The following is a 26,781-nucleotide window of genomic DNA, read 5'->3' as shown; positions in this document are numbered from 1 at the left end:
TTTGGGGGGAAGATCAAAGAAGAGAAACATTAGTTTTGTATTTTCTGAGAGGAGAAAAAATAAAAACAACCAACCCTAAGCACTCAGTGCCTTGTTCTTTTTCTTCTTCAAACCCCGCACAGGAACCTCTTACTCTCGAGGCGCCCAGTTCCACCCGTGCATCCACCCTTTTCCCTTCCCCCTGTGGCGTGGTACCGCCGGCGAGGGGCCGGGACGGCGGGGCGCGCGCGGCGCCGTCGTTGCCGACCCGGCGATCGGTCAGGGGGACCCGCCGGGATCCCGCTCCTTCGCCCACACCGAAGGGCGCAGCCGCGCTTCGCCGCAGCGGCTCCCGGCGCCCCGGGAACTGCTATCATGGACAGGACCGCCGTGGCCAAGATGGGAGCTGTGGCGAGCGCCAGCGTGTGCGCGCTGGTGGGCGGGGTGGTGCTGGCGCAGTACATCTTCACCATGAAGAAGAAGACGGGTAAGAAGACCAAGATCATCGAGATGGTACGTGGTAAGAGGCCGAGAGTCCCTCGGTCCCCGGACGCACGCCCTTCTCCTTGTCCTTCTCCTGCGGCCGGAGGCTCCCCACGGCCGCTCACGGGGAGCCGGACGGATATCCCATGGGGATATCTGGAGGGGCAGAGGGGGGACCTTGAGCTCAGTTTGGGATTTCTGTAAAGACAGGCGCTGGAGGCAGGAGCAGCTGTTCCTTCCACCTCAGCGTGACCCACTAGCACGGAAAAGGTGCGTGTGGGAAAGGGTCTGCGCCGTCCTGCCCTGTCCGGCCCTTATGTACCTGTAGGATATAAACGTACCCGTGGGTTGGTGGTAATTTACAAGCCTGCTTGCAATTTGTTTAAAAGAAAAATGGACACGCGCACACACGTGTTCAACCATCTGTTGAAACTGGGAAGCACAGTCTGTTCACGGTTACTATAAAAGGAAGATGGAGCTCGCTCTCTCTAGCTGCTCTTGTTAAACTTGTTGTTTAGGAAATTGTTTAAATATTTGCTTATAAATAACTGGGTCGTAAAAGATCTTACTTTGGACAACGTGCTGATTATGTGGAAGTCCATCAAATTTTGTGATTTGGACACCGCCGTACCAAAAAATTGAACTGAAATCGTCAAGGGACTTGATGTTAGCTAATGGGTATTTTGTGATGTCCCCTGCTGCATTTTACTGAAAGCTCTGATTAATTTTTATAATTACACATGGAAGCAGATTTTAATAAGAGCTAGGATTCTGTATGTAAATTGCAAGCTGCCTAAGTACTCACTTGGCCGCACATTGCCATGCCTGCCAGTGGAATTAATGCAGTACAGTTTGTGATAACGTGGGTCCAAAGAAGAATTCTACTTTGAGTTTTTGCTAATTGTAGAGGCATCATTTACTGTTGGAAAAAAATACTGTTTGTAGTCATCAGTCATGTCATCTAACAATTAGGAAGGGAATTAGTTGTTTTTTAGTTTCTCCAAGCACTGTTCCAACAGCTTATGGGAAAGCAGAAAGTTTGGATTGCCACTTCAGCTGGCACACATCCTTAGGTCTAAAGATGCATGTCTTCTTTCTTAAGTAGTATTTTCAGTGGACGCATGTATTCAGGCTGTGCAATTTCTTTGAAATACGTGAAATAGTTTTGTAAACTTCATACCAAGGCATTGAGTTTGTCAAGTATGGGCAAAAATGTGTACATGTGTTTTATTTGAATGTGCTGCATTCTGAAGAACTTTCTTTTATCCACCAATGCAGATTTGATTCAATGTTTGTCATTTACAAGACACTGTATCAGTCTTATTTTATGACAAGAGAGACCTTTCTTTGAGCTGTAGAGGAGAAGATGCTTTTTCCAGTCTGTAACTTAGTGTAATTTAGGATGGTGGTAAGAAACAATATGCCTTATTGAAATGTATTTTCTTTCCATACCAAGCTGGTCTTCTGTGTTAGATTAAAATTATGGGATAGTTCTTGTATTTTCAGCAGATTCTTTTGGTTCAGATTTTCTTTGGGGAACATTACACTTTAGTTTTATATCCACATTAGACTCAGAATTACCTTGATGTATAATTTTTATCAAAAGCAGTAGGGAGCAGGCCTATTTACACCTTAGTTATATGAATGAAATCTATTTCATTATAATCAACTACAGCAATTTTTTTTTTCTTAGTCAAAACTAAGTTAGATGAATATAAAACCCAAGTATCAGTAAAAAATACAGCTGTCTTTAAGTGCTAAAAATACAGGAACTTTTGCAAATCAAATAGAACATCTATAAGACAAGTTAATATCAAGGATTATGATGCCAAGAACGTTTATTGTGAAGAAAAGTGGAAAGAATTGTCAAACATTGTGGAAAAGTGTAACCCTCTTTCCTTGCTGAATAATGAAATCAAGTAATTCTTAAATATCTAGCTCACATTTCAGTAGATGAATTCCTTAAGTGGAGCAATTTAAGCTTAGTGGAGACACCTTAAAATTACTTCATCCTATTTGATAAAAAAGGCTTAAATTTGTAATTAAAATGTTAATATTGTGTCTTCATCCACAGTGTGTAGTTTGCAAACAGGGAGTTTCCCTTAGGCACTCATGAATGTAGACAGAGTTACTTCAGCTCCACTTCTGAAGTAACAGAGGCATTAATAGTAATGGTCACATGAAGTTTCACTCTGTGTGGTAAGAAACAACCTTCTCTCCAAGCCTTCTGCTATTACTTTGCACAGCCACGTTGCCAGTTCTTTGAAACTGTATAAGTGTTTACACAGTCAGGTGAAAGCAAAAGTTAGCCACAAGATTGCTCACTATAATTTAAAGAGATGGTTAAATATTAATTATATTTTCAGAGTAACTTTTTAAAAAATATTTCCAGTCTATTTTAGAAAGAGATGAAACCTTATAGTAATGTTCAGTCTTTTGGATTTTTCAAGCCATGGACAAGTTTGCAATTAAATTATGTATTCCTATACAGCAAATCATTGTATTGCCAATAGACTTCAATTTTTGATTACTTTTTGCTGAGCTTTTGATCAGCTCAGCAGAAAACAGGTTTTCACAAACCAGAGCAAAAGACATTGCCTAAATCTTTCAAAAACATTCACCTATAAGCAGTAGCCCAAATGAATTAAAATATGGAGTTAACATACGAAAAACTTCTTAGAGGAGTAACAGTATTTTTTCTTGTCTGTTTCATAAATAAAGTTGTTAAAATCTTGGGGTTTTTTTCAGCAGCTTGTTCCTCACTCTTTGGTTTTGGAGCTTTTTATTGTGGTTTTGTTTTTTTGGTGGTTTTTTTTTTTTTTTTTTTGGTTTTTTTTTTTTTTTTCTTAGAATAAGAAACGTAATAGAGCTTGTTGAAAACAGAACAGGAGATTACCTTCCTCTCTCAGGTTTGTTTTCCAGAAAACTGAGCAAATGTGTAGTTACATTTGTCTATTTCTCCAATCTGCCCCTGAAGTGAGACTTGTAATTACATGAAAAAGAGACTTTGTACCAAAGTTCAGCAAAAACAACTTAAAATCAACTTCAAAGCAATTGCTCAGTTTACTGGAAACATTTCAGCCACTCAGCTGTCTCGGAACAGTGCACTTTTTATTGTGTTAAAGAAGGAAAGCAATGCATGGATTTTTGCAGTATTGGAGTTTACCTGGAGGGAAATAAGGAAATTAATAAGAAACAAGGTAACTGCTATTTATCTACTTGCCTTAGAAATAAAGAAACATATTCTATGAGTGTAACTGTTAGAAGTATTGGGGGGTGCATTTTTTAAATTATTATTTTCTTTTACCTGGCAGTCTCTGGTGAGACTGTGTTCTTGTTTCGTAGGGCATAAGAGCATTTGTGCCACAGATGAAGATACAACTGGCAGCAATCACACACCACTTCTTTATTCTTGTCTTGTTGCTGGTAACTAGTTGTTATAGTAACTGTGACGTTACTCTGGCAAGTTGACCTCCCAGTAGAGTCAAAAGCAGAGGAGTAGGTAATGTGTAGCATACATATATTCAGGAGTCCAAGTGGTTGGTATTTGCAACTCCTTCATATGTGCTTATGCCCTATACAGAGCTGAAGAAGAGTTTGAGATTTGAGTAAACTGGAATCACTAAAAGGGGAATGGAAGGAAGATGGACTCCCTCTAATGAAGTCTTTGCAGGACACTGTCACTGTCTGGATGCGCTCAAGAGCCATGCTGTGATAGGATCAATTTGGGAATAATATTGTTCAAAAGGAATGGTGCTGTGATGTATGAACCTAAGTAGTGAAAAGTGAAAGAACTCCTGAGACCTAATACCACTGCTACCTATTGACATGTGACTGAGAGCCCTTACGTTACTAGAGTATTAGAATAACTTTTAGATTATTATTAACATTTTAAAACCAAGTTAAATTTGACATGAGTACTGGAGGTGCTGTATAACTATTACTATACACCTTGGGTTTTGTTTAGACTGTATTCTTCAATAGAAAAATCAATTGGTGGTGGTAGACACCAATTACTAAAACAAGGTTGTTTTGCCCACACGCTGTTTGCAGAGATAATCATTATATATGCCACCTAGATAATGCATGATACCAGGCTGTACTGTGCATCATATAAGTTGCCTAACATATAGCTTGTAAAGCAAGTTTTCACAGGGCAGGAAAAACCGTAAGGACAATGCATGTTGATACGACTTGGATACTAGTAACAGGTTTTATTCTCACAGTAAAATAATTCAGTTGGAAATTTAGGAAATTTGTATCCCAGGAGAATAAAAATTTACTGAATTCCATTGTTTTCTCCTCTCACTGTCAAAATTATGTACATACTAATATTTTATGTCATTTAGTATAGTAAGCTGATCCTGCAATGCAGCTATGTGTTTCAGAATTAGATTTTAATTTTCTGAAATTGCTGCTGCCTGTGTTGGGTTTTTTTTTTTTTTTTTTTTTTAATTCAGTAGGTCTTACAAGGGATGGGTATGGGAAGATTAAATATATAATTCTGCATGAGTTTCTTTAGAACTCATTTATGCAAGTTATAACAGTTATCAAAAACATACTGATGATCTGTACCTTAAAACTGAGTTCCAAGTAGTCAGTATAGACATGTCAGGGCTCAGAAGAGCTTGTTTGCTGCTTTCTTTTATCTTTTGTATAAAATCTTTCTCCAAGACAGAAAAGCAATCTTTCAATTACTTATTCTGCTCTGAAATATATTTACCTTTGAATACATGTTTACTATGTGTTAAGTAATATTTTTAAGTTATTTTATTCCTGTTTGTGATAACTCATTTTTACCAGTTGAGCTATAATAGCATCTGTTCTATTAAACTCTTTTTACAGCTTAAAACCATAGCAAATACTGCAAGTCTTAAACATGTTTACCTTTAACTGTCAAACGATATAAGCAGTAATAAGGGATTTTTTTAGTTTCTAGCCTGAATACGCATATCATTGCAAATCTGTTCATATTATGAATTACAGTTGCATGGCATTCCAATCATACCATTCAGTCTTGAGTTAATAAGAACTACCAGCTTCTATAGAAAGTATCTAAACTGATGAATATAAGCATTTTAGAGACCCAGGGTATGGATCCATGCATCTATAAGTAAGAGAATACTAGCAGTGAATTCAATAGCAATGTACCTGAAAATGTAAAAACATCACAATTTTTGTAAGCCTGGACTGGAAACTTGCAAAATACCTGAACTTTTGCAGTTCTTTCTTTTAAAAAAGCCAAACAAACAAAAAATCATACAAAAAAAAAATCCCACCACAGCGGCCTTTTGCTTTTTATTTTCACTTGCATGAATTACATCCTACATGCAAAATACATATTCTTTTCTATGTTGGCTAGTTCAAGCCATCAGCCACCACTCTTCCCTCCATGTGTGCATACACAAGTGTATTTTGTGCAAGTGAACTACAGTGTACTCTTCACCTCCTCCAAGGGTTGTTACTGGAGACAGTTTACGGCAAAATACTAGAAGAGAAGCAGACTTAGCTTTTATTGCTGTGTTTTGGTGCGTTTGTCAGAGAGTAATTGATTTTCACGGAGGAAGTTCGGGCTGGTTGAGCTGCAGCAGACGGCTCGGAGCAGCAGATGGCGCCGGCACGAGCCGTGTCTGAGGCGGTGGCCGCTGCTTTGGAAGGAACTGTCCCCTGAGGGAATCCTGGCCCACGGCGATGGCTTCTCCCGGCCACTGCCCCGCTGCGGTCAGGAGCGTTCAGCTGAACTGCTCCTGCTGCACCGGGCCCACAGCAGCAGCCACATCTCTGCTGCCTGCCAGGTGCTCAGCGCTGAAATCAGGCTAAGCACAGCTGAGAGGCAGGAACGCCTCACAGCCATTCTTCCTGGCTTCCTTTCCTAACCACTGTGCAGGGATAGAAGGCCAGATAAGACTGGGCAAGAGAGTCGTTTATATTGTCATGGAGGGTGTGTAAAATAAAAGCAGGGCATGAAATCTAACTGGCCTTGCAGTCACAGCACTGTGCAGCAGTTGATCTGCAGCGACTGCTTCTTCCTGGGACACAGTCTTCATACAGCTCTTATCTTGACCAGTTGCTGGATGTCAGTCTCTTTCTCCCATCCAAAAGTCATCAATCACTAGGGGTCAGCTGCTGTAAAACATCAGAGAACTTATGACTGCAGTACACGACATTTCAGTTCAGTGGCTATCATGCAGCAGCTTGACAGCGTGCCATTAAATTGGAATCTTGTGGCTGTTTTCTTAGTCAACTTTTTCTTAGGCTATTTGCGGGGAGCTTCTGATGGTTCAAGAAAAAAAAGATCCGTGTCCATTAAAAGTCCACAGAATTTTTAAAAATTGCCTAATCATCAAGAGTGCTTTATATAAATGCCAAAATAAAAGAGAAAGCATTTTTCAGTACAAGTGGACATGTGTTTGAGATTGCAGCACACAGGTCAAAGAAGACACCATGTTTAAATACTAAAAGTTACTATATTATTTTCATTCACTAATACCTCGAAATAATAGAGAATTGCAGTGACTTAACTCAGAAAATAATTACAAAAATAATTTCAAATAACATTTCTCTAAATTATAGCAATGATACCTATTGCTAGAAGGAAATGTGGCTCCTACTTTCATATATTCTTTCATTCTTTTAAAAAATAATTAATTAATTTAATTTATTTTATTTTGAAAGGGCTGGGGCAAAGCCCAGACTTGGACAATTAAGTGTCTGAATACAGACTTTCAGACTTCCTGAGCTGGGTTTGCCACCAAGAAAATTCCTGTTCAAATGTGCTTGTTCTTACTTGTTTCCCACACATTAACTGTCATTTCCTTCCTGCACTCCTCTATAAAGATTTGTTTGTCTGCTCTGCAAATTGGATCACTGAAATAATCCAATTTTATTTGTGTTTTAGTTTTTTTTTCCCTATAGGAGTTGTTTTGTTCCACCTTAATCTGAATGAATACCACTGAAATGTTCCATTAATCTTGTTCCCTTAAAGCTTTCCCTCTGTCAGAAACTTACTAGTTATCAGACCAGAAATGTGATTTTTTCACTCAGCAGCTATTATCACAACACTTACTATTATCAGCTGCATCTGCCTTTGCAGTGAGTATCACTGATGGGTAAGCCTCAGTTTGGTCTGCATGTTCCCATGGAAAACTTGTACGTGAAACTGAAGAGTAGCAATTAGCACAAAGCAGTAGTGGTATTGGTACTTTAGCAGGAGTAGAGTGCGAAGAACAGTAATGGTAGTATTGGTTTTGAACACTTCCAGAAGGCAAGTACACAGAGATACAAGAAATATGGCATCCAAATGCATCTTGGAATGGATCCAGCAGTGAGAAACACCCATAAAACAATGAGATGTGGAGTCCAAACAATCCTTCATGCCTCAAGTCATAATGCTTCTGCCTCTTACCTTTAAAAGGAGTGTTTGGTAGTTGTATTTCGTCTTCCAATTTAATGGAATTTTTTTTCAAGAACTTTAAAAAAGAGTTTGTAATCAAAGAGAACCTAACAGTTAAAAACTTCATTAGTCTCAATGTGTAATTTAATTGGAATATAATATTATATTAGCACTTAATTCTTCCATGTAGTGTCTGGTAATGTATTGTAGATTAAACTTTGTCCTGCTGACTTTGCTTTCAAACTGAGTCCCACAACTCCACTATTCAAGGGTCAGAGTTTATTTGATCTAGATACAGCATTCTTAGACTTGGTGAAAAAAAATCTAAGCAGATTTTTTTTTTTCTTAGAAGCAGATAAGAGAAGAAGAGAAGCAGCAGCAACTGCTTCAGTCCAAGCCTTGGCCTTAATGCAAATTCCATTCTAGATAGTGTTACATGGGAAGCTTCTAGAGAAACGAGCATTTGTTTAAGTTCTTTCAATGCATGTCCACGTAGATATATACAGGATATTTAATGATCAAAGTATACATGTGAATGTACAGTTTGGAGTGAAAATAGTATGGCTCATCAAAATTATCTTATTATGTAAGGTGAGCTTTTGCATACCTGATAGCTAATTAAGAATTTGCAAATGTACCACAGTATATTTAAATACTGCAAGTTCTTAATATTCTACACTGTTTGCCTAGGTATTTTGAAGAAAGATTATTTGTACCAGCAGTCTCACCTGTAAGCATTCTTTAAGAAAGCATTAGATTCTGGATAATGTAGGGAAATGGATCTTTAAGGCAGGCAGACTCCAACGTACTCCACAGCAGTATTAAAGGAAAATGAGAGTACCACTCAAATAAAAAAAAAAATCTTATTTTTCAAAAATGAATTTTCTGTATCTGTGTTCTCAAAAGAAGAACTGGCAAGAAAAAGGAAGGATGGAGTTAAAACTAGGGTCTTTTCCAGTTCTACTTTATTCCATGTAAGATAAAGAAACCAGAACTGGTTTTGGTATTTAAGCTCCAAGTTCATAATGGATTTATAAAGATTTTATCCAGAAAGCTCTGGTAGGAATAGTGAAATGTATGTATGAAGGCCAAGAAAAAAAACCTCCATATTCTTCTGCCAAGCAATGAAAGGGTGTTAAAATCTTAAGTTATTCTTTCAATCCTGGTGCTTTAGAAGCTATTTTTAAAATGTACGTGTAATGTGATAAATTGTATTGATCTGAACTTGCTTACATTTAGAATATTTTTATATTCTTTTTTTATAAGGGCAGGAGAGAAGCAATGGAGATTAAAAAACCCATCAGTTTAAATTTGGCTAGGTAGTTGTGGTATTTCCAAGATACTCATTAGAAATGTCTGAAGATCTCTTCATCATTTCCAGATACTCACTGATAACTAAATAATACATACCTTTTCTTTTAGCCTGTCAGTTATAGAGGTTGAATCTCTCCACAGTGAGAGAATGGCAGCTAAGCACAAAGATTAGGTGATTCCCCTAATATACAATGAGAGAAAAAAATGCCTCTCCTGAGCTGTATTCATTCACCCCAGAACTGTTCTGTATGTTTTGTACCTCCTATATTCTCGCAGACTAAATTCTTGCCTGAACTCATAATTGGCAAGATCGCATGAAATACTGGCAATGTAGACCCTAGTTATTATTAGTTCTTCATTTTCTTGTAAGATTCAAAATGTCTGTTGATCTATCACCAACAGAAATCTCTTCTTTTAGAATGATTTTGTAAGCACAAGAAGAAGCTGCGTAAGGGACAGTGATACTGCAATATCTTTTATTCTCTTACCAGAGAAATGTATTAAACAGAAGAAGAAATGCTTAAGGAGTTGTTTTAGTGTGTGTGTTGGCATTAAGCTTTGTGTTCAGTACGACCATAAATGATCAGACTATTAGATTATCACCAGTTTTCCCATGAACTGCAAAGCAAGCTAGATCTCTGATCAGATCAAGAAAATCTCTGTTAAAAAAAGTTGTTATGTCTTGTGATACCATTCAGGTTAAGAGCCTCACCTTCTTAGCATGTGCCATCTCTGGATTTATCACAATTTGTTGAATACAGTCTTTAATATGTTCTTAGCACTTTTTCATAACATGTGCTGTTCAAGCTCTTTCTTTTTAGAATTGCTTACCCTCCTCATAAGTGATCTCCATGACAGACACACACTTTGATATACAAATCATAGTTCTTTCCATCATACCAACTGTAAATATGGCCGGCATGGGTTTTTACACCAAACCTGTACTGCAAAGATAAGTGGTATCCAAAATTCCTGCAAGGCAACCTTCTAAACCTTTATTTACCCCAGCTTCATCAAACTGGCCGTTGATCTTACTTTCCTTGTAATTGTCACAGATATAAAAAGCTATTCCTTGAACCGTTATGCTCTTCATTAACTCAGTTCACTAGGGCATGAATACTAACCATGTTTGAGTACAGTAGGGTTGTGTTGGTTCCTTTCTTCTGCTTGGTCTTGGTACTTGAATACCAAGGTTCAGGTACCTTTCCCTGTCTCAGGAGGTTATATCAAATAGGCTGTTTTGGAAAATATGTACTAAGTAAACTTATTACAAAAGCAAAATTGGGCAGCAAATACAGCTCTAGAGTGTTTAAAATTGATCCCTACAATAAAGCAAGGTATTGCTCAAGTAAAGTCGAGCAATGTACTAAATATATGGGGATATATTCAAAAGTTGTTCAGTAGTGGGAGGGTCACTAAACAGGAATAAAAGCTAGTAAGCTCATGAAGAAACACTAGCTAATGTTTACACTGCAGATTCAATCACCTTACACAGGATTCAATCACCTCTAAATTTTGTAGGAAATATTCTAAAAAGCTATGACCTCTTTCTTGATCTTTAAAAGTTTATGTCAGTTTAGTTGAAGTATTCAATTTATTAGTTAAAGAAAAAGCTCAGCTTACTTGCTTAGGCAAGACACCTGTGCGAATTCTGTTCACAAATGGATACAACTTAGGTCACGGGTGTGGAAGGACTGGTAGAACCAGCTTTTCTTTGTTTAGACTAAAACTTGCAGTGCTTCATATTCAAGAGCATCCTCTACAAACCAAGTTCACCTAACACACGAGCATATAAAGTTGAACCTTTTCCCAGTCTTCTATAAATTATAAATCATCTAGTGTTTTCAGCGTTGTTCTTTTTTTCCTCTCTCTCTTTTTCTATGTGGAATATTCTGTAGTCAAGATATGGCCCTTAGCCAAAGAGAAAATGTTAAAATAGAATCTATCTGTTGAAATAACTACACCTCTTCAGTTGTGCTTCTTAAAATATATTGAAATGACCTTCCATATTTTGAGAGTAGAAATGTCATGCTGGAGTTTATTTCTCTCTGTGTAAAAAAATCAGTGTTCATTTTAACTCCTCTTTTACCAGACATTAAACACATTAAACAAAATGCTCAACAGATTCAAATCAGCAGCAATAGAATGTGGTTAGTAGGAGCTGTGGTAATTAAAGTGTTGTACACAAAGATTTCTTAGAGTTGCAAAGACAGTCTTGTTTTGTAGATGAGAAGTTTCATGTATGGCATTTCATTAGAGTGAAAGTACACTGTTGATAAAGATAGAGTAGATGTTTTTCTAAGAATTAGGTGTTGGCTGTATTAATGTTTACAGAAATTTTGCTCACGCCATTTTCTAGGGCTTTCACTAAAATTGTCATCGTTCATTTGGAATGCTTTCCAATTAGTCTGGTATACCAAAAACAGTCTGCAAGAATTGAACTTAATTTCTGTAACTCTTTTTTTTAAATCTTAAAAAAAATTAATAAAATAAATTTTTAAAACACCACCTTGTTTTTGTTTTCCCAGCTTTTTGAAAGGGAAACTAGCTTTCTTTAGATTCTTGACAGCTCAAAGGCAGGTTCTTTGCAAGAGAATGTATCAAGTGATGTCTTACCTGAACTACATTATTCATCTAGCAATTGTATTTTACTTCATTGTTTGTTACATTTTTTTTTTTAACATTGGAAATCTAGCAGGGACATAAGCTTCAACTTTTTGTTGTGCAAATAATTCATTTATTCAAGACACTGCGCTATACATATGTTTCCCAAACATTATTATAAAAATATTAATGAAAAGCATGCTGCCTATATTAAAATACTATGAAGGGTAAAACTCTCTGAATGTTACCTGTTACAGCAGTGTACAAATGCTATAAGAAGTAGTTTAGTGGTAACTATGAATCCTGGCAATACCAATGCCTGGTTAAGTTCAATTTACTGTATACAATCTTTGCAGGGATTATGTTATATTTTGAACATATCTTTCAAGCTCTTCCACTCCTTCGGGATACAGCAGACTTTAACATGTACATTTCAGGGGATCTTGGTCAGTTATAAAGAGGATAAGTGTTGATTAAAGTTACATGTTTTGTATTAGCTCAAGTATTCACTTCAGTTGTTTTGTTGGCTCAAAACAGAGAACACCTCTGAAAACAAAATGAAAGTGCACATGTAGGTCAGATACACTGAGGAATCCTGATAGACTACATAGTAGCCTACAGTTGGAATGTAGACACAAAACACATGGATCTACTGTATCATTCAGAAAGTCTTATTGGGTTGGTTTTTTTTTTAGTGTAGAAAGCACACCATCCTTCAAAGGAAATTTTCATAGCTAATGAATTTCTTAAGTCCTGCTGTTGCTGGGGGGTTTTTATAGTGTTACAGGCTTTGTACATACTACACTTGTAACCTGCCCTTGCTTCAGCTGTGACAATTACACTGGCCACATTAGTGGCCATGTATGAATTGGCCTGATGTTGGTGGCTAGTCCTGGCATCCTGAAACAGGGATCATAAACCTGAGGTTGAACATGAGTTATGGGGTAGCAATAGAGAAGCTTACACTGCTGCTATAGCAATAGTCAGCTTTTTGTGACACTAGCATTTACACAACTTCAAAATGTAAAATACAATTAGTCAATAGTTCCTTCATGCCCTCACTCTAAAAAACATTTCTTTTTAATCCATCTTCTGTCACCTAGTTATGGTCTTTGATTAGGTAGCATGCCTAATGACAAACTTCTAAAACTATGTGGACTTGCCCTGTCTCTCAAAAATCCTGACAAACAAGGCTCCTTGATTTCCTGTTTCAGTATCACACAGATAATTACAGCCAAAACAAAGATTCATTAATTCATTTGCTCCTTCTACATGAAAAAAACATTAATGCAACCATGTCAGTGAAGCTCTAAGAAATTTGTGGCACTGTGCAACAGGAAATCTTAAAATACTTGGAAAGATTTTGTAAAAGGGCTAAAAACTAACAAAGTAGTAGACTTCTGCTTTGAACAACAACTGCCTTCCTCTGTTAGAGCAACCCAAATTTGCCGGCTGCATCCATGAAGGCTGTTCATTCAGTGAAGGTCAAAGGTTTTGTTGTTGGTGAACCAGCTGATGATCTGTTAGCCCGTCAGGCTGTATTGCTGAGCATAACAAACTGCTGTGCATTGCTGACGTGCGTCACAGGACCCTGGGGTTTTGCACGGGGATTAGTCAGGCTGTATTTGGAAACGCCCTTAACTGCACCCTGTGTTGCTATATTAGTGTGTCTCAAGCAAGAGGAATTTTCTTTTGCTTCTGCAGCTGCTCCTGCAAAACCCTCTGGTAAGTGTGCGCAACCTCTGTCAGCAGTATTGACTGTATTCTTGCCTGTGTTTTTAAGCCAAGGTTATGAGCTGAGGGCTTACTTACAGTTGTTAATTGTGACTGTAAAAAAACCTAAAAAAACGTATTTTTAAATTAAAATTTGATAGCATAGAATGAGCAACAGCATGAAAGGAATAAATATACTTAGTGGTTTTCATTGAATGGGTTAATTCAGCTTAAATGATCCTCTACTTTTAAGTATGTATCAGACTATTCTGAAGTCCTGGTATTTTCACAGTGATGTCGCTATGTACCATGCATGTTGGCTTTTATTTTATACAGCAAGAATAGAAAGACCACATAATATAGCAGGCCAATTCTTAAAAGGATTTGGTTGGTTTTTGTTGGCAGCCTGCATGCAAGCCCTGCATCTCTGGACTCTGCTTGCCACCTATGCTGTTGCAGTAGGACAAAATCAAGGACAGAAGAATCAGGAGTGCCCTAAGCTCAACGCACAGGTACTCTCCTTTAAAAACACAAGAGGAAATGCTGTTGTCATGTTTTCTGTGAAAGTGCTCTCTCCAGATTTTTATAAGGTTTTTTTTTTTCCAAATTAAGTATCAAAATCCAGCACATTAATTATAAAAATATGTAAATAAATAAACAGAGTAAACCAGGAAAATTATTTTAGTGTGCATCCTATTCCATGTCTTAAAATAGCTTAGGCAGTGAACCCATTTTCAGTTATTTCATATAACCTGTGCTGGGTATCTAGTTTTACAGCATGTTATCAAGCAACTGTGAAGATACTTAGTGTTCTGTTGTTTCATTCCCATAATAACTACTTTTTAGCTAAGTAGTCCTAAGGCTACTTCTTGGCAGAACTACTAAAATAGTAATTTGGTAATTACTAGTTACTAAGGATTTCTTACCATATTTCAGTTTGCATCATCTGAATACAAAATGTATTATGGTTTTGGGAATTATAAATTAGTGAGTCTCTGTCCTGAGCTCAGATTATGCTAGAAGAGTGCCCCATAACTAGTGAAGTTCTCCTGACACCTGCACATAATGGAGTGACTGATGTGATTACACTCATATCCGATACCTCTTGATGTTCCTGTCTAAAATATAAGCCTACTAACAGCTGGAGCAGCTAAGAGGAACCTCTGTTGCACTCATGGGCCAGAATTCAAATTGTCTGAATTATAGATGGTGTTGCTTTATACATGTACAAGCATAAGCATATATGGAGGAAAAAGATCCCCACAGTGTCATTCTGTGGATTTTGTTACAGCTCCCCTTGCTTCTTGCAACTCAAATGTTGCAAGCAGCAGAAATTACATGGAGAAGCTTGCATGCTTTTCGAAAGTTTTTTGTAAGCTTTGTTTTCTAGAGCAAGTCATGTTCTGTAATAATAGCAAAAAAAAAAAAAAGGAAAAAAAAGATTGGAAAATAACATGTAAATTAAGGAATGTGCCCCATTTCTTTATATTTTTACCAAACTGTTACTTTTTTCCACCAGGAACACCAAAACCAGTTTTCTGTAGCTTCTGGGTATCAAATTTTGCAGCTATCACTGCTGCCATGCCGTGCCTTTTTTGGTACATGTCCATAAGTGAATATATGTGATAGCTAGTCTAAGACCTTGAAACTGGGCATCTGCAGTTCGGAAAATAAATGTCATTTAGTCTTGGTTTATACTCTTGTACCTGTAAGCTGTCACCAGAGATTAGAATAAAATTTACAAATCATTTTCCCCTATCCAATTTATAACTTTGATTTTCATTTGCCTTGCTCAGAAATAATATGGATAGCTCTCTCTCCCTGCCAGCCCACCCTTGTGCGTTCTCTCTATCAGAAGATAACAGGTTTGAAACCTAGTCTAGTCTAAGGCGGGTTTACCAACAAAGTAGGAAAATAGAAATTGTGTTATACTTGAAATTCGCATACTGTCAATAGCATTACAGCTAGATCTTTATTTAGATCTTATTTATTGCCCTGTCCCTTTCATGACATTATGGTAATCTGAAATTTCGTGGAATATTTTTAATAGATTTACAAGTGTGAGAACAATTCTTACTGTGATTCAGAATTACTGACATCTAACAAAATACAATGTCAATCATTGAGATTTATAGAGAAGTTCTCTTAAAATTTTGTCCACCCATAATCCAAGGTGTTTTCTTAGCAATGATTTGGTTTTTGGAAGGCTTCCATACTAGATGAGTCTTTATAAAATAAGAAAACTTGGTATTTGCCAAGTAGTGTAGGCTTACAGGGTCTGAGTATAAAAATACTCTGCACTGGTTTTCTGTGTCCTTCGTCAAAGCATTACTTAGCAGACTTATGATGACAACCTCCTACAGTTGGAGTTAGTACTAGTAATATTTCAGGCTCTGTGTCTAGAATTGATTGTGAAACGAGCCATATCTCTATGTAGTTAAGATAGCAAGTAATTCATCAACTCATCCTTCCCTACTTAAAATTATTGACAGTGAAAACAAAAGGTCACTCAGTTGTCCTTTATATGGAGTTTTTTGTTTGATTTTTTTTTAATTTTTGTGCTAATCATCAGGACTTGTTTTACTGGGTAGGGGGAGGAAAGTAACTGCTACACCTCCAACACTCAGTCGACTGAAAAATTCAGTATAATCCTAGCTCCAGAACATGACATAACACCTTGTGGACACAATCAGTTTTTAATTTCCTGGGATACCTAATTGGAAATGTCTGCAATGGCAGTTGTAAATTCACTTAGATCACTAAAATGAATGACAGGTCTTATCGCCAGCTCCTGTTTTATAATCGAATTGACACAGCATGCACTTAGATACATGCTGCCTCACATACTAAGAAGAGAACTTACATACTAAGCAGCACCTGGCTACATAAAAGCAGTTCTTTTGCACTTCTGTTATCCAGTTGTGTATAAGAAACTTCATTTCAAAACAAGAATTCAATATGGCAAATACTTCTCTTTATTTAACCCAACTACACAGATGCATGTCTCTTGTACTAAATAGATTTGTAATTTTCAGAACTATCCTTGTTTTAAATGACCCATTCTGTGGTTTGTAGGACTGGGGGATTTCCAAACCTGCGTGAATCCATTACTGTTCATTCCTCAAGGTATGACCATAACATTCTTAGCTACAAAATAATTTCCAACATCTTTATTCCAGTTACCTGCTATCACAAACAAGCAAGTTTGTTTTTTTTTTTCCTTTTCATAAATCCAACTAAACTCAATCTTTAAAATAATCTTTTTCAGGTTTGTTCTTCCTTCTCTCAAAGGCTTCTTAGAAATGTCAGAGACTAGAAACTAAAATGTATTTGTGGCCAGTGTATATGCCAACCACAAATTACCTTTGGGAGTTGTCATACATATGTTTTAAGACACACCAGCCTCTGAGCTATTCAGTAGCATATAGATGCTCTTGGCAAGAAAGCAAAACTTTTCTCATACTTTTATAATATGACAGAATAAATAGCGGCACTTAAGTGAATTATCATGATATACTTTCAGATGTCACAATGAATTTTTAATTCCTTTTCCTATGCTTATGTAGTTTTAGTTCTGTATGTAGAAGCTTTTGATTCTGAAAAGCTTTCTTGATTTGGTTAAGTGCTGTGGAGACTTTTGGTTGGCTGCTTTTCTATCTGTGCTCATCCCAGTCAACTGGTGCATCAGAATTTTGGGAGGTTTATGTGCACACTGAGGTGACTGCTAGAATTTTCTTAAAAAGTAAATAGAAACACTAATTTTATCAAATTAACTGAACTTTTCACCCTTTGCTCTTTTATCTGTCTTATCAGTTCTTTCCAACTAGAATCTCTTTCAATCTGAAGAATGGTAAATGTGCAACAATGAAACAATAGCTAAACTGGGCAGAAGTGGAAAACATTGGAGGAGCCAGTTTGCCAGAAAATTGGTGGCTGCAGTTTCAGTTTCATTTACCCAGTCCTTAGACAGTTTCATTTACTTCTACTATAATAATGATAAAGAATAAATAAAATAATTGCTACTTAATGTTCAGTTGCAAATATTAATACAAGGAACAAGTGATAGGAAAAGTGGGTATTTTGTCTAACCATATTTGTCTGAGGCTTTATCAGGTGTCACAACTGTAATGTAGACTTGTTTTTTCCTCTGAGAGTGCCTGTAAGACTGAAAATGTCTGGGTTATACTTGCTGCAGAAGACTTTCTCCCACCCCTAAATTAAATACTCTTCAATTTGTGTGCAAAAATGAAAAGTGTGTTAGAAATAAATTAATCTTATAAACTGATCTTGAGTATGAGTTTACAACATCAAAGCAGGAAGCTTTCATCATACTTAAAATCTTTAGCAATCTCTTGTTTGACATGATCTACTAAAGTGTTTACCAAGATTTTTCTTCAGGTTGCTTCAGAAACTTACAAAGTGGCTCAGTCTGAAATGAAACAGTACCAAACAATCCAATTTTCCTCATCCAGTCCCTTCCTCTGATCTCTCCATCTACCTCAACATCTGTTTAAATTAATTATATTAGGAAATCTGTTGCTTAGTATCTAAGTAAACCAAATAATGCTTGAACTACTTCTTTTAAAAGTATGCATTTAGATTTCACTGTTTAATTTTTGTATTCTAAATCTAAAAATACATATATAATTTGCTGAAAGCTAAAGGAATTAGATGAGTCAATTTACAGTACAAAAATTACCAAGTCAAAGTGCTTTGGGCTTCATTATAAAGAATATTGTAAATGCAGAAAAAAGTGGAAAGCTTACTTTTGTTTACCAGCACCATATAACATACAAAAGAAATACCATAAAGCACCTTTAAAGAGTTACAGATATTACAGATACATATTTTGGTTTGTAAAGCTAGATGTACTGCGAATTGTGAATAAAGAAATGCTTTGTAAAGGTGCGTCTCAAATTACTGAATTCTTTAATGGATATTTTTCAGGAATTCTATTTCTTGTCAACACTCATTAGCTTTCTCAATTACTCCCAGCCTGGGAAGTAGCTGAGAGCTGGAAGTCAATCCTGATGTACCTTTTTGTCTTTGCTGTGCTAAAAGAAGTAGTAGCAAGGCACTGCAACAACACAAGGAACTCAGAGATATTGGCTTAGGAGATACCACTTTTACAGAAAATATCTTGGCCAAAGGATCAGAAAGGAAAACATTAATTCTTCCAATCGAAGTGGAATTAATAGAGTTTGTTTCTTTATAAGATTTATAAAGCAAAGAAGTAGTGAATACCCTGTTCAGGACAGAATTTTTGACAAGATACTGTAGTATAGGTGAAACTTCTTTGAATGGGTAGAAAAACTTGGAGATTTATCAGACTCATGATTAGGGCTCTAGAAGGATTTCTGGTTTTGGTTTTCAGCGGTGTCTTTGAAGATATCAGCCAGAAAGTAGCAGTAAGCACAGTGGGGATTTAGAATTATTTGCTTTACTGAAAGATAGGAGCACTGACATGGAAGAAAATATACAGTCCAGAAAGATTTAATGTAAAATTTAACACTTTGCACAAATACCTGTTCCTTTCTAGGAGTCATTTTGAAGAATATTTGGTCACTACCAACTGAATTTGAGTCATTCTCGCCATATTATTGCTAACACGGGGCATGTATTTTAATGTACATGCAAAGATGCTATCTGAAGACAAGGGCCAAAGTGGCCCTTCAGCCAAGGCCTTGTCAGAGCAGAGCAGAAGGGTTTTACCCACATTCATGGATGCTGTGTTGGAAAAACAATGTGGTTCAAGTGGGTGGGCCAAGACAACATTAAGAATTATCAGAGATTTAGAAAATTGTGTTCTGCAGAAGAAGATTGGAGAACACTGGGGTTTTACATTCAGGCAGAAGGGAAAAATTTATCCAGTGAGCATCTGAGAAAAAGAACACTTTTCTCCTAGTTGAATGACTTAAAATTATAGTAAGGAAGATTAGACATTAAGTAAACTTTTCTAAACATACAGGTAGTTGAGGAATGTGAGGAATATGTGAGTGGGGGTTTTGAAGAATGAGCGTCTGCTCATCTGATAAGGATGTAGCTGTAATGTTTTGCTCCCACCTGAGAACAGAGTGGACTAGAGCTGATATTTCAAGGTATGTCCGGATCCTTCTTGTGTCTGGCACACACAGTGTCTTTTTCCCTTACAAAAACATATGTTTGCAATACATTAAAATGGCACCTGTTTCTTATGTGATAACCAAATTGCAATTTGACTGCAAGTTGGCTGTTACTAATGAAGAAAAGACTTACTAGCGTCAAGAGCTGCAAGAAAGAGTTCTGCATGACTTAATGACAATTGGTGATATGAGAACTCTGGGTCCAGAAACTTCCTGAAATAGAAGCTCCCCCACACAGCTTTTTTTTTTTTTTTTTATTAGCTCATTGCAGAACAGATTACATGCTAGTTATAAGAAAAGGAAGGTTGAAGGATCAGAATGTTAAAAATGTAATTCCTAACACTTTATCATCTCTGAAGTTTTATAAACAGAAAATAAAGCTTACTACTCATAAATGCCTGTTTAGACAGATTGCAAACATCTGATGTCTTTTTTTTAGAATGGGTCTATACATGATTATAAAGGAAATAAATACATTCTACTTTGGGAAATTCCTGTGAAAAACAGTTCTTTTACCATTCTACAAGTTTGAAGATAAACTCTTAGAGTAAACAAAGGCTTGGGTAATTGTTTGGGGAAGAATGGAGTTTTGTGGGTTTTGGGGGATTTTCTTGTTTTACACCAAATTCCTCATTTATCATAACATTCAAGAAATATACTTCATCCAAAAGGAATATATAGTGTGATATAGTGTTATTTCAAAAGTGTGCAGTGAAATAGGTAATGGTAGCAATTCATGGACTGGCTAGGAAGGAGGGATTACTGCACAGTCTTGTTGTATTGAAGTACTCAGTTGACACTCATTCAGCATTCTCAAGGAAACAATGGATGTCTTCTTTAACTCTGTTGATACTTTAAGGGCATATTAAATGCAAAGAGAGTTAGTTTTAAGATTTACCATCTCCTAGTGCCATATCTGAATCACAAGATGATCCCATATGTCCTGTTCCTACATATCTCCCTTTTTTCCTACAAATATAATGACCTTTTCTGTGAGTGTCAACTTATTGAATAAAGTGATATTAGGAAAGGAAAGGAAAGTAAAGCAGATGTTGTAAGCAAACAGAACGGTAAGCAGTCATACATCCAGAGTATCTTCTGCTTCTTCTTACTCTTGTCTTTCTGTCCTGACCATGTCTTGATGTCACATGCAACAGTTTGTCGACGCAGAGCTTCCAATCTGATGGATAGCAGCTATTGCCTAGGAGGTTTTCCTCTGCAACTGTGTTTATGTCTTTGTTCTTACTGTTCATAGATGCCAGAATTTCAGAAGAAGACTGTCCATATTAAGGACCCAGCAAGAGTAGAGGAGATTATTTGTGGCCTCATCAAAGGTGGAGCTGCCAAACTTCAGGTAAAGGTGCAAAGAGTTTGGAATAAAAGCAACTGTAGGATTGTTGCTCTATGCCAAAAAATTTAAGCATATCTATATATATGTAATAGAATTCAACCTTCAAAAAATCTCCAAAACTTAGACATCTTAACTCTTTTAATAGTCCTTGTTGATTCAACTGTAATTGAATCAATTGAATCAATTGAAAAGCCAGACACTAGTTAAGTAAATTACGTAAGCATAGAAGCTTAGTAATTTCAGAAAATATTCTCAGCAAAGGAATGAGAAAAACAGTTTTGTTAGAAAAAACATTACTATTCTGGGATGTGCTAGCTTCCATGACAATGGCTCAATAGAATAGGGAGGCTTCTATGACACACATGCTACTCTGCTGCAGCTATTGTTGATCATTCAGAATTTCTAGCCATTCTTTATTTTGTTCCTCCATGTTGTAAGACAGTTTTGCTTTTTCTTTCCTTAAATAGATTATTACAGATTTTGATATGACATTAAGTAGATTTTCCTACAATGGAAAAAGATGTCCAACTTGTCATAGTGAGTACTTTATTTTTTTTAATACAGATTGATTTGTTCGCTCCTTTTAGTTTTTCCTATATTTTAATTTTCTATTCAATTTATTTCCTAGTGAGATTTTATATTGACTTGTTACCTAATCTGTACATTCTACTGACAAAGTATTCCAGTGACTGGTTTTATGTGTGTATATATACATATTAATCAAAATCTGTGTGAATTAAATCAGATTAGTTGCCATTCACAATTAAAGCATTACGTTTTGAACTCTCAGATGTTAGTGGCTAAATATGATATGGTTGACTTTTGTTTTTCAAGAGCTCATCATAGTCCTGACACCTGCAAGAACCAGATTGTAAACTCCTTAGAATTCTTGGCAATTTTATCCTCATGCTGTAGTCTTTTGGAACAAACAAGGAGAAGTGTGAACTCTAAAACATATAGAATGCCTCAGAATTATTTCAAAAACAATTAAATCTCAAGAAACAGATACAAAAGCTTGTAACAGACCTTGAAAATCAGAAATGAAGGGAAGGGCATCTTTATACTTATGAAGAAAAATGTGCTTTTTGCTGGTTGCTGGTAAGAAAAGTTCTGAGGAAGCATATTGGTATGTCACCAGACATTCTCATCTGTGCCATTTACAGTGTTGTAGAGCAAAGTAGAAAAAATGCATCATCTTGTTTAACTGTCTTTTTTTTCACCCCTTTCCCAGACATCATTGATAACTCTAAGATCATCACAGATGAATGTCGGAAAAAGGTAAACAAAAAACCTACAAGCATTTGGTTTGTTGTACCGACATCTGTCATTATTCCCTGACAAGAGTGTTATTTTGATTGCTTAGACCAAACACCAATATATTTTATGAAATACATTAAACATCTGATGGGTTTTTTTTCCCCTTCAGTTATTGCAGCTGAAAGAAACTTACTATGCCATTGAAATTGATCCAGCTCTCACCATTGAAGAGAAATACCCATATATGGTAGAATGGTAAGAGACACCTCCTATTTTCAGATTGTATTAATATTAGATTTAGTAAGTTTTTAAAAGCAAATTAATGGCAGTACTTCGCTTTTAGCTATCACAGTAACTGAATTAATCTCTTAAAGTTTTGTACAACTGGTTTTGTTTTGCTCTTAACCTGAATAAGTAAGAATTAACCATACATGATGCTTTTCATCATGAAATTTAATGAAAGGGGAACCTTAGTAAGCAATATTCAACCCATTTTTTGTTTATGTTTTAGGTACCATAAATCTCATGCACTACTCATTGAACAAGGCTTACAGAAGGACAAGTTTGCAGAAATTGTAAGGGAATCTGATGTTATGCTGAAGTAAGTTCCTTTTGATTTGAATTTTATCAATCTGTTTCAAAGCATTTTCTGTAGATTCTTCCTGAGTGTTGGTGGGAGAAAAAAGAAGAAAAGAGAAATTAAGAAACCCACACATTTTCCTCAGAATGAGACACCTTAACCTTGGACCACATTGATCTCTCCATACTCCCACTTAATTAGTGTGCTGTATCTAAATGTAGACAATAATCTCACTGTATAAAACAAAGATCTGGAACTTTTTAGTCCTTTTTCTACAAGCTTAATTTCTGTAGGCTTTCATCCTCTTTAAATTGCACTGGTGATCCTTTTTTTTTTAAGAGCAATGTAAAGTGTAACTTAATTCTTTTGAGAAACGCTTGAGGAACATGTTTCATATGTTGTATTAAATATTGTTCTTCCTCTATGACTGAAGACAAGTTTAAAAGACAGCAAAATCCTTGTTCAAGATGTGCTGTGGCTTCCATCTCTTTGAAAGCCCTCTAAAACTGTAAATTTTGGAATACTGAAACAGGATGTTAGAACTTAAATTGTGGAAGTATTTGTTTATAACACTCACTGAATCCTTATTTTTTTGTACAACAGACAAGTACGCAGTCTCTGCCTGTTTGAAAGCCTAAGTCCATGTTGATTGAATCTTCATCCACAAGCTAAAATTCTTTCCAGAACTTTCACAATACATTTTTAAAATGTAAAATTCTACCAATCTATGTCTGTATGAAGAAAGCATATACAGATATCTTGTTCCTGGAATGCTATATATGGGGTACTGAATACTAAAAAACTTTCAGGAGAAAGCAACAATAAATGTTTTCAAGATTTAAAAACAAAATTTGTTTTATAGTAATGACTCTATAGAATGTCACATATTTAAGTGAGGAAGATTGAAAGGAGAGGTACAGCCTGATAGTAGCTACAGGGAGTTCTGCTAGTTGCTTGCTTGTTCTGGAGTACTTAGGGAGGGGGAAGTGTTTTTAAATCTTTAAAACATGATTAGGTGTTTTGGGGGGAAAAATTATACAGACCAAGACTAAACAGCTTGATGCAGATGTTTCTTGCAAACATGCCTTGTGTTAGGTTGATGAAGTAAAAGAAATGCAGTAAAGTGCTCAGGAAATATTAATTATTTTCCAAAGATGATGTGATTGTCTTCTAAAAACTGAGACATTTCTTGGCTTTCTTTATTTGAGATTTGATTGGTATTTTCATTCTGTGTTGCAGAGAAGGGTATGAGAACTTCTTTGATAAGCTCAGTGAACATAATATTCCTGTGTTCATATTTTCTGCTGGGATTGGTGACATTCTTGAAGAAGTAATCCACCAGGCTGGGGTCTACCATTCTAATGTCAAAGTGGTTTCCAATTTCATGGATTTTGATGAAAATGTACGTATGAGATAACAGATTCTTATCAAACATGTTTGATAAATACCACATTGTTTGTGGTATTTAGTATCTATTTATACACACTACAAGATAGATAGATATAGAGGTATATAAAGATAGATCTATACACTCCTCCAAGCAGGGAGAATCACTGTCTGCCTGCTCTTAACTGTGCTGTCACAGCCATGACATTACTCTAAACTAATTAATCTTGTTCATCATGACAGATTATGTAGTTCAATCTTGGCTCAACAGTAACATCACCTCTTTCATTCTAGATTCTGTCCTGCCTGAATGGCACCAGAAATAACTTCAGTGTTGCTTTTTTCAATAGGGAATATTAAAAGGATTTAAAGGAGAATTGATTCATGTTTACAACAAACATGATGGTGCCTTGAAGAACACAGAGTACTTCAAACAGCTAAAAGACAACAGCAATATCATACTGCTGGGTGATTCTCAAGGAGACTTGAGTATGGCAGATGGAGTAGCAAATGTTGAGCACATTCTTAAGATTGGCTATCTCAATGATAAAGTAAGTAGCCTTACATAACCTTGTAAGGTTTGAATGAAGCACTGGGAGTTAGAAACAGGTTTGTTATAATGTGGTTCAGATATCAAACCAAGTGTTTAACCTATTTGGGTTGACATTTCAAACATTTTTCATGGATATTTTTTTCTAACCCATAAGCTCAGAGCCACAAATATATATTGCCTTGGTTTTTGTACAGAACTACTTCCAAACAGGTGTTTCCTAGAGAAGTAAAATTCAGAGGCTATAAAAATTAATTCTCTTAAATTCCTGTGGCTTCTCCTCCTTTCAGTACTAAATTGATAAATGAGAAAAATTATAATCTCACAAATAACAAATCCAGGCAGTCTCTCCTCTTTTCTTTTTACTTCTTGGGGTTTTTAATTGACATTCAACTGATTATTTGCTAAGTTATAATGAATATCCATTTGCATTGAGGAGAGAGAAAACTTCAGTTTTATTTCTCCCTGCCCTTCCAGAAGTAGTTCTTTCAGTATCTCTATGTGTGAGATCCTGGAATGCACTTTAGGTCAGGCCACTCCTACTCTGTCCTTCTGTGGAATTCACTTGTAGGAGTAATACATTATTTGCATGGCTTATTCCCAGAATTTGGTGGAAAGATTGGGCAATATTTTAATGACAAAAACTCTTTCAATAATTAATTCTATAACTAAGGGTGTCTTTCTCTTTATCCCTTCTGCAATTAGGTAGATGAGCTTTTGGAAAAATACATGGACTCTTATGATATTGTCTTGGTGAAAGATGAATCCCTGGAAGTTGCAAACTCCATTCTACAGAAAATCCTGTAAATTGCAGTCTCAAGTCACTCCATTCCTTCCAGGAGACAACTGGACAGAAGAGCACACATGTGCTATCTTAGATGTGTTTATTATTCATTTATGGAACTGTTCGATTTAATTTAAAACTTTTATCTTCATTTTGGTATTATGGAATATATATTGTATCAATTATCAACTACAAGCTCCTTTTACTGCTCTTACACTGTTCTTTATTGTCTAACACTCCTGTTATAACGAGAGCTAAATTGGATTTATAGATGTGATAAACTGCTGCTGATGGGATACTGTGGTTCACTGTCCTTTTTAATCGGGCATTTCAGAGCAGCATTTAGAAAACGTAGCTATTTTGTAAAATTGAAGGTGTAAATGCTCTGTAAAGAGAGTGTGCGTTTGTTGCCTTTTCAAAGACATTTCAGTCTCAGCTGTACTTTGAAGGATCTTACTCACATGCTACATAATTTCACACAAGTTTTTCATACATATATTTTTCATCAGTAAAAATGCTTTTATTCACCCAATTCAGACAAAGTGTTTCTTCTTCGAATTTTTGCATCATTGCACAACATTCTCTATCCTTACTGTTTCTTTATCCTCTGTGAAATGGGAAGAATGTTTTAAGTTAGTGTGTCTGAGATAAATTTTCTCATGTTTGTAACAACAGATAGTTTCACAAGCTGATAGTCCACAGCCTGCCTACAATGAGCAGAGGCATCCTCAACTAGACCAGGCTGCTCAGAGCCCCATCCAACCTGACCTTGTTTCCAAGGATGGGGCATCTACGACCTTTCTGGGCAACCTGTGCCAGTTTCACCATCCTCACCACAAAAAAAAATCTTCTGAAAGGTTTTCCCCTGTACAGAGCACATTATAGCACCTCTCAGCATTGTGTCCAGAGTACAGCTTAATACAGCCACAATTTCAGAAGCTTGCTCAGATATGTGGCAGGATGAGTTAAAGATGATGTTGTGACCCTGCTTCTGTGAGGTCTTGGCTGTACTAAATGTAGTCATTAATAAAAGAGAGCAAATCATGCAACTCCCCTAATGTGCAATATAATCATTGTTCCCCTTTGCTTTCTTTTATACAGAGCAGAAACTGTGCCATCTTCTGTTCCCTGAGGAATTGTAATGAAAATGTGGGAGAGTTTAGATCTGCATTCTCTTCCACCAGAATGAAAACACATCTCAAGAAATGGCCTCTTTCCTTATAGCCTCCAGTCTGTTATTAAAATTCTGACTTGGTATCACCTGA

General features: G+C 36.3%; 2 protein-coding genes across 12 annotated transcripts in view; one reads left to right on the top strand and one right to left on the bottom strand.

The window, feature by feature from the left end:
* The window catches only part of BBS9 (Bardet-Biedl syndrome 9), a 299,832-nt gene extending 299,549 nt beyond the window's left edge, over positions 1-283 (bottom strand). For all 5 annotated transcript variants that reach the window (XM_053949185.1, XM_053949253.1, XM_053949402.1 and 2 more), the window contains exon 1: positions 196-283. The gene's annotated coding sequence lies outside the window, so the exon portion shown is untranslated. The remainder of the gene's footprint in view (positions 1-195) is intronic.
* Positions 262-26,781, top strand: NT5C3A (5'-nucleotidase, cytosolic IIIA). Of its 7 annotated transcripts, none has more exons than XM_053949590.1 (11): positions 262-466; positions 13,892-13,998; positions 20,864-20,962; positions 21,427-21,496; positions 22,191-22,237; positions 22,386-22,471; positions 22,728-22,817; positions 24,036-24,198; positions 24,533-24,733; positions 25,438-25,535; positions 26,618-26,781. In XM_053949590.1, the coding sequence occupies exons 1-11, from the start codon at positions 355-357 to the stop codon at positions 26,646-26,648; spliced, it is 1,104 nt and encodes a 367-aa protein (XP_053805565.1). In that variant the 5' UTR covers positions 262-354; the 3' UTR covers positions 26,649-26,781. The 7 variants fall into 7 exon arrangements, with proteins under 7 accessions (XP_053805565.1, XP_053805646.1, XP_053805716.1 ...); XM_053949860.1 differs by having other exon boundaries at positions 405-492; XM_053949790.1 differs by lacking the exon at positions 262-466 and adding an exon at positions 13,404-13,498.

This window comes from Vidua chalybeata, chromosome 1 (genome assembly GCF_026979565.1).
Source record: "Vidua chalybeata isolate OUT-0048 chromosome 1, bVidCha1 merged haplotype, whole genome shotgun sequence".
Classification (NCBI taxonomy): domain Eukaryota; kingdom Metazoa; phylum Chordata; class Aves; order Passeriformes; family Viduidae; genus Vidua; species Vidua chalybeata.
Note: the sequence above shows the minus strand (reverse complement) of the source record. Positions and strands in the feature narration are given on the sequence as shown.